Source organism: Pecten maximus, chromosome 4 (genome assembly GCF_902652985.1).
Source record: "Pecten maximus chromosome 4, xPecMax1.1, whole genome shotgun sequence".
In the NCBI taxonomy this organism is placed as follows: Eukaryota; Metazoa; Mollusca; class Bivalvia; order Pectinida; family Pectinidae; genus Pecten; species Pecten maximus.
The window spans coordinates 44921003-44935048 of record NC_047018.1 but is presented as its reverse complement, the minus strand read 5'-3'; the positions used below and the strand labels follow the sequence as shown (position 1 = coordinate 44935048).

At 36.3% G+C, this 14046-nt stretch overlaps 1 protein-coding gene across 1 annotated transcript in view; it reads right to left on the bottom strand.

The window, feature by feature from the left end:
• Nucleotides 1-9433, bottom strand: part of LOC117326223 (tetratricopeptide repeat protein 39B-like) — a 43325-nt gene extending 33892 nt beyond the window's left edge. The window contains exons 1-2 of the mRNA XM_033882886.1: nt 9378-9433; nt 5892-5923 (exon numbers count right to left, since the gene is read on the bottom strand). Coding sequence (XP_033738777.1) covers nt 5892-5923; nt 9378-9428 — 83 coding nt within the window. The 5' untranslated portion in view covers nt 9429-9433. The remainder of the gene's footprint in view (nt 1-5891; nt 5924-9377) is intronic.
• Between the last annotated feature and the right edge of the window lie 4613 nt (nt 9434-14046).

Genomic DNA, 14046 nt, shown 5'->3' with positions numbered 1-14046 from the left:
AGAGGCCGTATTTAACACTATGTAAAGGTCATACCGACAGCTGAGTGACAGAGACTGTATTTAACATTATGTACAAGTCACACTGACAGCTGAGTGACAGAGACCGTATTGAATACTATGTACAAGTCACACCAACAGCTGAGTGACAGAGACCGTATTTAACACAATGTACAAGTAACACCGACAGCTGAGTGACAGAGACCGTATTTAACACTATGTACAAGTCACACCAACAGCTGAGTGACAGAGACTGTATTTAATACAATGTACAAGTCACAAAAACAACTGAGTGACAGAGACCGTATTTAATACAATGTACAAGTCACACTGACAGCTGAGTGACAGAGACTGTATTTAACACTATGTACAAGTCAAACCAACACCTGTATTTAACACAATGTACAAGTCACATCGACAGCTGAGTGACAGAGACAGTATTTAACACTATGTACAAGTCACATCGACAGCTGAGTGACAGAGACTGTATTTAACACTATGTACAAGTCAAACCAACACCTGTATTTAACACAATGTACAAGTCACATCGACAGCTGAGTGACAGAGACTGTATTTAATACTATGTACAAGTCACACTGACAGCTGAGTGACAGAGACCGTATTTAACACAATGTACAAGTCACATCAACAGCTGAGTGACAGAGACTGTATTTAATACTATGTACAAGCCACATCGACAGTTCAGTGACAGAGATTATATTTAATACTACATACAACCCATATTGACCTTCTCATTTTACTCTACTCCCAGGTTTCCTGGAGATTTCAGCTTGTAGATGTCAATTACACATCAATATATGTCCAATTAGTCACACATGTACACTGCTTCACCTGGAGACTTTCTGTGAAGAAAGGTCAAAAGTGAGATCCATACCATCTGACCTTTCCAGTTTTTGAGGTATGTATATATAATTATAGAAACACGGTTTTAAGATGCAAAAATACCCTGACAAATTTCCTATCAATATGCCTAAGGGTATTAAGTGGTTCCCCTGACAATAGAAAATTGTCTATTTCACTTAGTTTTTTTTCTTTGAAGAACAGAAATAAATGTAATATGAAGATAATGGTCACCTTAAATGCCACTTCCTATGTACATTACACAATAGGTCATATAATTATGACTATCATTACAGGGCTATAAATACCATCTCACCAACAGTACACCAACTAACATTATAGGTATTCTTCAATATGAAGGCACTCCTTACCCTTTAATAGAACTGACATTTTTAGTCTAAAGAGGCATTAACATAAACTTCACAAAGTTGAAAAAAAAATATTTGTGAAATACTTATTTTCCTTACAGTCAAACCTGTCATATGTGACCTTCAGAGGCAATGAAAAAAGTCAAATATGACAGGTGGTCGCTTAATCTAGGTCAGTTAAGTAGTATTATAGTAGACAATAATGGGAGTGATAAATATGGTCAAATACACATATGGCAGGAATCACTTAATCCAGGTGGTCGCTAAGGCAGATTTGACTGTATTATAATCTATCAACATGACCTGGGTTGACCTTAAATGTCAAATTGTTACCTTGTAACCTTGACTTTGATTTTCTACTTGTGACCTTGACCTTCAGCCTCTAAAATCCTTTTTTTTAGGTATATATGTATTCATTGTATTGAGTGTGTTCATACTCCTTTGATTGGAACCCTTCGGACATTTTTAAAATGTGTATCACAGCACATTTTTTTTAATATCGTGTGGATTTTCAGAATGTTTGGCTTTCTGGTTGGGCCTTGTATGATGTATTTTGACAGTACATGTATATACATCTGATTCTAATTTAAGTAAATGAAATGTTTTAAATTAGAAAACCTTATTCTGGTCTGAAAAGCTATCCCAAGTAAGCATTTTTTAATCACTCTACAAAGACTGAATGCAAATTGGCCCTGCACAGAATAAATCATCATTATGCATACAAACATTTTTCTCTATTAAAAGTAATAGTGACCTTGATCTTTGATCTCTGAACTTGAAAAATTATCATCCAAAGCAAGCACTTTCTGCACGAAGCACATACTGGATATAAACTGTATTGCAATTGACACAGAACTCGAAATATTACACAGAAACCAAGAATCAGACAGACAGATGGACAGGCAGGTTACTATAAGGTACCACATCTCGATTCAGGGCCCTAATTACAAACATACATGAGGAGAAATCAATGATAGATGATTGAGTGAACTTTGATATTAGTTACATACAAACACGACAAGAAATCAATATCTGGTAATCCAATATTGGATGTTAAGTACGAGATTCTATAGTCATCGTGTTTATATTAGGAACTGCCATAATTAGCATGATTGTTCAGAGAATTTTAATTACAAAGTGATATTAACAGAGCAAGATTTCCCACCATTTCTCAGCCAGTCAGCAACTCTAACAGATCATTAAGCTTACATTCACATCATTTTCGTTGAAATCAAAAGTTTTCAAATATCAACAATGCAATCTAAAATGATATCTACAGCCATCATAATACTCACATGACCCTAACATTTGACCATAAACTAACATTTGACCATAAGTCTCTCAACCTTCACTTTCATGACCCTCAGATCTGACCTTTGAACTCTTCCTCCTTCACTGTCATGAACCATATATTTGACCTTTGACATTTTCATCTCCTTTCATGACTAATATTTGACATCTGATCTCTCCTGATCCTTCTGTCATACAACCCTGACATCTGACCTCATGGGTCATGACCCTGATCTGATATTTGACCTTTAACCTTCCCATCGCTCACTCTCATAACCTTTAAATTTGACCTTTAGCCTCCCCAACCTTCTTTTCATGTCTTAAAGAACAACGCTGAGCAGGACATTGATTATTATAACATTGTCAGTTTGAGAGATGTACATTTGTATAAACAAAAGGAAAACTTAATGAAAACCAGTTTCCAAACACATGGATAAAACTTAATAGAACATATACATGAATGAGGTTTACCATTACCTGAGAGCTGTCTGGGACTGAGAAGAAGCCATACTGCCAGGGTTACACTGAAGATCCCACGACTACACAAAAGTCAATAACTCAGAGGAACACAAAAATGGCACAGAAATGTTGAGGACGTGAATAATCCATGGGCTGGAGTAACAGAGAGAACTTAATCCTTACTGAATGCCCCACTCATTATTATTATCTGAGAAGCAGCCATTTCACAACCCAAATGCAGTGGATCAGAAAATGAATATGTTGGCGATCAGAGAGTGCCCTGCAGCTCTATCTAAAGCTACATCCCGTCATTATTGATTGTCAAGTGTACTGTGTGGGCTATATACAATTCATTTCTACATTTAGCTTGTTGGCAGTCGGCTTTCTCTTGTTCCTAAGAATAACCGGTGGATTGTCTCAATTTCTTTTCCGCATTGTTTTAAAACCCAAGTTTCCCAAAACCTTTTTCTTTTTAATGAAAAAAAGTAACAAACCAGAATTCAGTGATTATTTCTTGTTTAGACTGGTACAAATAAACGTTTTTGCAGCCTCAACTAATCCAGGATTTCATGGGCACTGGTGGGGATTAGGAAAACCATTTCGTTTTCATTTCACAAAATCTTTTTTTAGTAATGGATTTAATTAAATGATACGCTATATATCACTTACTTTGGCCAGATAATTTGTTATTGCTTAATTAGGCCTGACAATTAGTTGTTCAGCTGTACTTCTCATGATAGTGTTCACTTCCCTAAGAGATATATATAGGTAAAGTGATAAATTATTTAGTTTAGGTCCAGTCGAAGCCAGGCGAAACATAAGTCGACAGTTATCTTCCCAAATAAACACAGAAACTGACAATCCAGGCTTAATTGTTGTATCCCACCACTTCCCTGATTAAAGTATTGAGTTTGTAACAGTTGCTTTACATGTACATGCCAATATAGCGAGGATTTTACACAAAAAAAAAAAATTCATATTAAAGAGTCTAAGAATTATTACAATTTTGTTGATGTAACCTTACAAAGTCAGTGGTGAGCAAGATTAAGGGACCAGTTTGTGACTCACTAGGTTTTGTTTTTATTAATTGAATTTGAAATCATGGAACTAGCTATTAAATCAATGTAAAATTCCTATTTTCAAATAACTGGTGTTAATTTTGAAAACATTCATAAAAATTGGTTTTTGTAGGACCAATATCAAATTTAAACCTCACCTCTTTCTTTTGTGATGCTTGTCACAATAAAACAATGGTAATCTACAACCAATCACTAAACACAATGGCCACCAACAGCCAATCACTACAAACAATGGTCACCTACAACCAATCACTACACAGAATGGCCACGTGCACCTACAGTCAATCACTACAAACAATGGCAACCTACAGCCAATCACTACAAACAATGGTCACCTACAGCCAATCACTACAAACAATGGTCACTTACAGCCAATCACTACAAACAATGGTCACCTACAACCAATCACTATAAACAATGGCCACCTACAGCCAATCACTACAAACAATGGCCACCTATAGCTAATCACTACAAACAATGGTCTCCTACAGCCAATCACTACAAACAATGGCCACCTACAGCCAATCACTACAAACAATGGCCACCTACAGCCAATCACTATAAACAATGGTATATAACCTATATAGCTACAGCCAATCACTACAAACAATTGTCACCTATAGCTAATCACTACAAACAATGGTCTCCTACAGCCAATCACTGTAAACAATGGTATATAACCTATATGGCTACAGCCAATCACTACAAACAATTGTCACCTATAGCTAATCATAGATACATGTAGGACTCATTACATAATATATATATATATGTAAGATTGACACAAAATGTGAAGTCATGCTCATCTTAAAGATATGTCCTGAGAAAAACACCAATCATGATTATTATTATTATTACCAGAAAAATTCATATTACCAATTCCTCACATACAGCTTTTTCATCACTTCTATATACATAAATATGTACATTCATATCCCTCATCCCAAATTTTCAAATGATCAAAGTTCTTATTATTTGATTGCACATTATGCATCCCCTAGCTAAGCAATGAAATATGAGTGTGCAGATTATATATATTATTATGTTTCAATCTGATCACAAATTACATATACCTTTACAAAATACAAGTGAGGTTTTTTTTAACAAGGACAAGTCTGGCCAGTACAAAACAGCCCACCATAACAGCCATCGCAATTAACTAAGCATCACACTGCTAGTCTGTAACCTCAACACATCAGTTATGTAAAACAGATCACAACCAAATTTCAATAAGTCCTAAGATAAAATGTGTTTTTCAAAACTAGAAAATGTCTGTAAGACATAAATGCCCCCGCTGCCACTTGACACCCCGAAACACAGTTTTTGTGAGGATCACATCAACAATTCCTGAGATTAGCTTGTTACATTGCATCAGGACGGGACGAGGCGGACATGGGTAACACTATTTTTCTTGTAAAATGGATGAGTGCAAATTAAATTATGGCAATACAATCTGATTCTGATATTTTTTGTGAACAGAGAAATGACATGGAATATCTATTTCTGAAACAAATTTTTTTATACAATTGATTTTTCTATTCCAACCATGATTTCTAATGGAAAAATCTTCCCTGAAAATGATTTTATGAAGTGCATCGCTTTTGTGACTGTTTGGGTGCATTAAGATGTATCTTTTTGTTTAAGGAATCATAAGCATATAGCCAATTAAAAATTTCTATAAGTATTTTCAAAACTCTTTTAGCTCCTTTTCCATATTATTAATTTTTTCCATTTTTTTTTCAAGCATTTTGGACTCAAAACTTCAATGGACTGCAGATAAAAACACATGCTTTGGAAACCTATAAACATTTTAAGACTTAATAAATCTGATACTTACATCTGCACCACATCCACTGCATCTTCAAATTCCTAGAAAACAGAGAGAAACATTTATACTGATATATATACAGCTACCGTAATATATGATCAGGATTCACCATAAACAACTGTTATTACCTTCTAGGTCCAAAATATAGTTGGTTTGGCGTAACCCGCCTGACCCAGAAAAAGTGTACCTACCTTTTTTATAGTGAAAAATAAAACTTTTTTTTTTTAATGACTTGACCTTTCTGGATATGTATGCCCAGAAGTTGCTTTGCAAGTTTGAAAATACGTCTCGCAAACCCAAATAAGCTTTGTGTGCATTTCTTTTGTTTAAGATTACAAAGTAAATAATGATTTCTAAATAGTTTATATTCTGGTCTGTTTTTGTATTGAAGGTTGAAAATCTGTTTTCAGAAATGAATGAAAAAAAGAAGGTCAGCACTACCTACCTACCCATATGTAAAACCCCCTGGTCGGGTTACAGAAAACCAGGATATTTTTAAAGATGGCCTAGCTTATTTAGTACTATTGATAAAAACTTACATATCAAAACACAAAAATATTTCATGTTTCAAGTCAAAAATAGCTCTATGGTTTAGAATCAGATCAACACCCTTTGATAATGATGTCCCATGACTCTACGATTAAAACAAACACTGGAGATGGGGAAAAGAGAACTTGAAGAGGCGGAGGGGTTAAATACATGTAACAGAGTGCATGATTAATTTAATTTAAATCACTGCCTCAACTAGGGATCGAACCCGGGACCCCTTGCTTACTAATCTAAGCTCAACCGATCAAACTAAAGAAAAGCTCTAGAGCGGTTAATCTAAGATTTAGGGAATACTACCTAACCATTATGAAATTTAGGGTAAATGAAAGGCTGTAGTGTCTTGAATTATTCTTTAAACTTTTGGAAATTTTACAGCTATTCTTTGCTATAATCCTTAAATATTTCATCAAAATTTGGGAGATTTCCCCTGTTTTGGAGAATTTTTCCTTGTTTTATGGGATTTTTTCAAAGGAGAAAAACACCATCAGTGGGAATGCTACCAAATTTTGGTAGTAAAAATGGTCTAGATTAACCTCTGCTCTAGCTGAGAGGTATATTGCAGCTAGTATTTTTCAAGGGTTACATCCTTCCGTTCCAGGAAAGAAGTTGTCCTCAAGTTTTTCTAGGGGTAACAGAGATGCTTATGGAGCAAGACTGAGAATTTTTTAGTCTCCCTACCAGTTATAATGCAGTTACTGTCTCCCCCGCCTATAACCCCTAATGGCATTGATGATTATGATATGTGGGGGAAAGGATAATGGCATTATGATTGGTATGGAGGATATGGAGTAATTGCATTATATTTGGAAGGAAGGGAGGAGGTAATTAAAGTATGATTGGAGGGAGGGGAGGAGGGTTATTGCATAATTACTATTGGTGAGGGAGGGGAGTCGAGACAAGAGGATATTATTCCATTATGATTGGATTGGTGGGGAAGGGGACAATCTAATTCCATTATGATTGGTAATTAGGGAGTGTAGAGGGGAGTGCATTATGATTGTGGGGGATGGGAGGAATGCGTGCAATATCATTAGTGGAGAAGAGAAGAGGGTAATTGCATTATGACTGGCTTAGGGGTGGGGGTCTGGGTGGGGTGGAGGAGGGGAGGGGGCAGATATTGAATATGTTATGATTGGTGTTAAGAGGAGGGATGAGTGCATCTGATCATTGATGGGGTTTGAATGTAGAATCTCTCGTAGCATACTTTACTGATTTATTTATATTCTCACAATGATATTCTCTATCATTTTAGGACTCAAACAACTAAATCAGCCAATCAGCTGGTGTTTCACCTTAACCAAGTCCCTGAGGAAAATATATGTTTCTTAGGTTTGTAGCTGTTTTCCTGAGTAAATAACACATGAAATGGATACTTTCTATATACAAGAATAAAGAGTAGGGTCTTGAGATCTGGAAAATCAAAAACATACACTCCTACTGAAAATAGAATGATGTAGGATTTGAGGTGTAGCATAGGCGGAAATTCCCCAGGTGGGGTTCCCCATACTCCTATAACATAAGAGGCCGCTGGTCGGCTCTTTTTTTTTATCGGATATGATTTTGCCGACTGCGACCTCTTATTTCCGAAGCACTAATTCTTTGATGCAGTTTCCGCCTGAAATCCGGGCGCAACGAAATATGCTTGAAAAAACCACTTAAAAGGTTGACAGGTCATTACAACGATGTCTACGCATCATGTATGTAATATATATCCCATATGCATGTCGCAGACACAAATATATAGTATATATAATCCGGTATAGAACACACAAAATACATGTCCATGCCGTGTTGCACTTTTCTAGTCGCTTTTAAAAATGGCTGCCTAAAGGTTGATACAAAATAGTTTTAGTTATTTCAAACGGAACGAAATGATACAGATTTTGTTGTATTCCGCTTGTAGGACATAGGTTGCAATCCATTTTTGTATTAACCGGCAAATCACGTGGTATTTCTAATATCACTACCGGCAGTATTGTCTGCTTGAGCTCTGCTTCGCTTCGGAAAAAGAAAACTTCATAATTTGTGTGTTTGCTATGAAATTATTCTCATTTAATCATGGGATTATGGAAAGAAATATATATTGGACCCTGTTGATCATTTAAATGTAAGTTGACACGATATATTTTTACAATATACGAACTTTGAAAATTTCATCGTCAGCATCGCGAAAATCAGCTATGGGCAGTAAGAGGTTATACACAGCGCCTGTCAAAAGTATCTCGCCGTGTAAAACCTCTTACATTGTTGGAGTAGAGTTCCCAAGTGCACTGTAAATGTCAGGGTTACTGTCCTTTGTACCCGTGTGCTCTTACATACTATTAAACCTATACTGCAGTAACATTACAATAACAACATTTATCTGATAGAAAAAACTTCAAACTTTAATTTGATATAAATTTCACATCATTTGAACTTCAAACGAACGAATGAAGGGACAGGGTCACTAGTAATAACATATCGTAAATCATTTAGCTGTTGAAGTCCTTTTATGTGTAAGTGACTGTCACTTTTTTTTTTGGCAACTTTTGTACTCTAAGTCCATATCCTGTCTTAACCTGTTACACATTACAAATGTATCCGATCGCGACCTGTTTAGTAACATTTACCAAGACTGAACGCGTAAACGGAAGTCACTACATCCAGTGAAGATAAAAGTGCTATGCGAGTTTGAAAAAGCGAGTGCCATACAGCAACCATGGATAAGATAAATAAAACCGACTGGCGCATTAGAATTGAATCCACACAAAAGTCGATAAGCTGTCAAACATTTACAAGCTGTCACCTGGCAAAACGTCAACACATCCAAATACATGTAACACAAGTTTCTATTTTTACTCTGAATGTCACTCAAAACCACCAGCCATCCATGTACAACAGCAAGTAATGAAATTCGATATCGAGATTAGAATAAAATGAAATTTGACAGGTGCTCAGAAACATTACCTCGTCGTCTTCTTCAGCCGATGTCGTTGAACTCACAACATTGGACGCCATGTTGCTTTTCCCGGTTGTGAGGGGGTGGTACTAAAGACCTTACCATACACTGTGACGGCCTAAATATTACGGATTTTACCTGATCGGAGTTACGTCCGATTTATACCGAAAGTAAATAAAAAAAAATTTGTAAGTAAACAATGACTTAAAACGTAATATGGTAACTTTAGATTACTGGTAAACAGTTAATTATTAAATCAGAATACCAGAACAGAAACTTTGAAACAACTACAGTAGCATATAGGTTTCTTGGTTTAATTAGATTATAGTAACTTTAGCAAATGAAAATGAACTTTTAAAAACGTCGTAACAATTGAGAGTACTTGGCACAGATACGCAAACCACGGTCCATAGTATCAGTATGCGTATCATATGTACCAATAAACAGCGTGTTGGAAATTTGCGTTAAGTCTTTATAGTTATTTTCGTGGCGGTTGTTTTAACAAAATGCGAAATTTTATAGTCCGATAATGCATATGCAATGTTCGCGAGTTGACGCAAATTTTCACAAACTAAAAACGAAATCTTTTAACGTTTCATGAAAATTAGAACTTGTAAAGTAAATATACGAGAATATAGATTTAGGAACATAATTATAATTTGAAATATCATGTGAAGCCATGCATCAATTGTGAGACATTGACCTGGTTCCCGTATTTTTAGTTTATCGATATTTCTAGAATTAAAAAGAGGATACCGATGGGTCAACGGAAATGATTTTAACGCAAAATCAATAAAACGAGAGAAACATAATAACACGAAGGTGTTCCGGAAGGCTAAGCGTCTTCTGCTCCTTCGACGAACGCACTAAGTAAAACCATAGGTCAAACCTAAGTAATGTCATGTTCTCAAAATGACAACGGAACCACGGGCATATCAACGAGCTTTGAACATGTCCAATTTAATTTAACAATGTAAGAGTTAGTTGTGTTTGCTTGTTTGTTTGTTTGTTACATGTTCGGTTTATCAATCCGTGAACTACCAGGGACATTTTGAGGCGGGGTCTGCTTGTAGTATTTGGTGGCTACTTCACTAAAGTACATACGACAGGCCCGTACGTCACATGCCATCTGGGGCAATTAGGGTAAAGTATCTTACCCAAGTATACAATCACGACAGTATAGACCAGGCCGTTTCTCAGCTTCCCGAGAATAACAAACCGCCATAGGCAGGGAGCGTCGCACCACGCACCTCGGACCTTCACATGAAATTACGTGGCCGGGTCTCTTAGCGGCTGAGCCCTAGCGGCCCCCACAGTAATGTTTGGTTTGTTTGTTGTTGTTTAACGTCCTATTAACAGCCAGGGTCATTCAAGGACGTGCCAGGTTTTGGAGGTAGAGGAAAGCCGGAGTACCCGGAGAAAAACCATCGGCCTACGGTCAGCACCTGGCAACTGCCCCACGTAGGTTTCGAACTCGCAACCCAGAGGTGGAGGGCTAGTGTTAAAGTGTCGGGACACCTTAACCACTCGGCCACCGCGGCCCCGTCCACAGTAATGAAAAATACATCGTGCCCTACCCGGATAAGTCTTCGAACGAGCGACCTCCCGCTCTCCAAGCGGACATCCTACAACTAGGCTAAAGGGAAATTTCCGCTAGCCCGAACTAGTGCGGTTACCTTATACTCTCCACTTTCACAAGAGAATAGACTACTTCGATCCCTATGTGATCATGATGGTGACTAGATTTGTTTTCAACGGTCTTCATCATCTTACTGCTCTTGAACTCATAAGTTGTAAGGATTTTTTTTGTCAGTAGTCGACATCTGAAACAGATCATTGTATTGGGAACAGACATGTAAAGATCATCGGTTGGGGAATCTGGTATGTTATCATCAAGAAATGGGAAAATAACTATTGCAAAAATAAAAGTTATTCGCTGTTCCTGCTGGTAATGTAAGAGTAAAGATCCTTGTTATCTATTCTGATATCTTCAATAAAGTTAGCCTCGTACGGAAAGAGAAATAAGTAGACGAAGAGAGACACAGCTTGTCACATGGGTATGCCAATAATTTGATCAAAGACTCCGCCACAATACTCGACAAAAATTTGTCAGCCACACATATGTCTTCCAGTCTCATCCATGCCAATGGAATAAGCTCATTAGTCATAAAAATAAGAAGAGTAGCTGTTTATTTTTTTACTTTTGACATTTTTATTAAGATTTTCCACATAAAGTAATTACATGATACAGAAAGAAACAAAGACAACTTTCACACACACACTTACATACACAGACTGTATATATATATAACTTGAATACATATGTAGCTTAGCTATAACTAATAGGTGAATAATACATGGGGAAAAAAACTTTCATGGAAGACAGCATATCGTATAAAATGATATGACAGAAGTGATGACAAAATGCATCAAACAATTATTTTCTGTCTATTGATCAAAATGATAACGAGAAGTCTCCATTTGTGAATGAACAAAGTGTACCTACCATTTATGGTTGATGTATATTTTCCCATATTGTAATAGTCCACAAGTATTCTCTTTACACTTTCAAACTTGAGTTGTTCCCCTTACACGCTGTTTATAGATATATTGTTTAACAATGAATATACACGTAATCAGGTTATGCATGTCATATTGTTTACCTACTTTTCCAAACAATATTTGTTTTTTGACAGATTTAGATATATAGAGTTTTTTTCAAATATCCAATTTTCAAGTAATATCCACAGCCTCTCAACGTGTTCACATTCATAAAACATATGTAAAAGTGTTTCAACTTCTTCTTTACAAAATGTACAAGACGGATCATCATATATATTTATCTTAGTAAGGAAGTCATTTGTTGCCAATATTCTATCTATAAGCCTTTATTGGAGCCATCTCAACGAGACATCATTCGCTGTTTTAAACACTGTTATTTTTATTTTTTTTAGTTCAATTTCACTAATTTCTAATATATTGGACCATTTTTCAATGACTTAGTATTAAATTGAGTCTAGAAATAAAAATGTCGTACATATCTCCACAGCCTTTCTTGTATTTTATAATAGCTTCCAAATAAATTGGAATAAAAGGATGTGCAAAGTCGACAAGGGTATGGTTTTGACTAAACTCACACCACATATTTCTAATAGCTTGTCTCAGCCCGTAAAAGAGTGTTTGAGGTGGGCAAAAATCACATATTCTGCAAAAATCTTCATATCATGGTTGTCATCCTATTGTTTCTGAAGCGTTGACAATTGTCCGTTTTATACCAGTATCAGTGCACAAAAGGTAACATGGTAACACATAACAAAGATAAGTGGGGATGAGAACTATGAAGCAATACATTTACAAATACTGAGATATTACACTAGGAAATGACAATTAATATCTGATGCATTTTTATGAAAAATGTAATAATTATGTGTGTACCGCTTACTTTGACGGATATAAAGCTAAATACAAAAGTTTACCAAAGTCCAAAAACACGAAAAAGGGAAGGGGTTGTTTTCCTATTTGAAATGCAGGCATTTGATGTTTGACCTCTAAAAGATCTTCCAGGCAAAACATCAGCATCTTATCAATATATATGTGCTCATTACGAACGCTGAAAAAAATATTAACCAAAATCACAACAAGATGATAACAGACCGCACTTTCAATAAAAAAACAAAACAAAACAAAAAACAAACAAAACAAAAACAAACAAAAAACCAGAATGTTTTTTCCATTTCAGCTGCAAACATCTTTGTTTGATTCAAATTATCTTCTCACAAAATGGAGACATTTTAAAACTTCAAGATAAAACTAGGACCATGTGTTTCGGAAGGTTAAGCGTTGGATTCGTCATTTAACATACGAGTTGTAGATTTTTGTTATAGTACATAATGTTCACACGGACAGAACACTATATATGGTCGGCGAGGACAAACCTTACAATAGGCAGAGTCTCGAACTGCATATCAAATCCAACCCTATTTTCTGAATTTTCAAAAATTGAAAATGGAAGAATTCTCGCGTTCCAAATCTGCGTATGTAGTTATCACACTTTTTTTTAAATTTTTGCTAGATTTTTTTTCGTTGTTTTGTTTGTTTTTTGTTTTTGTTTTTTTTTTGACAGAAAGTGCGGTCTCTTTCCGATTCATCCAACGAGTAAAGTACCGACTATTTCCGATTCACCCAACGCGGAAAGTACCGTCTGTCACCATCTAACCCAAGACAATGTAATCACAATATATGTCAATATCACTCACTCTAGTATTGCAATAGCCTAACGCGGTCACGATTGAACACACCAGACACTATATCTTCCCTGCTGACACTAACAGCCCAAGTGGTGTACTTGTCTCTGTGCAAGATCCTGACAAATTCACCGCGTCCATGGAGGAGCAGAATTCTCTTGTTGTTGTGGTCCCCGATGATGAGATTCCCTTGCCTGTCAAACGCAATCCCGTAGCAGACGAAAGGAAGTGATTCTGACTCGGCATTGTGCTGACAGGAAGTCGGTATCTCTCCACGGAAGCGAAACAGTTCCCGGAACTCAGTATCCATGACAACGACATTTCGTTTCCCTTCGCCGCCGTGCTCTTTAAAGTCCTCATCAATCACTGCGACGTTGTGGGTAACAGGGCACTCTGAGATTCTCAGAGGTGTACATACTAATGAGTTCTTGGT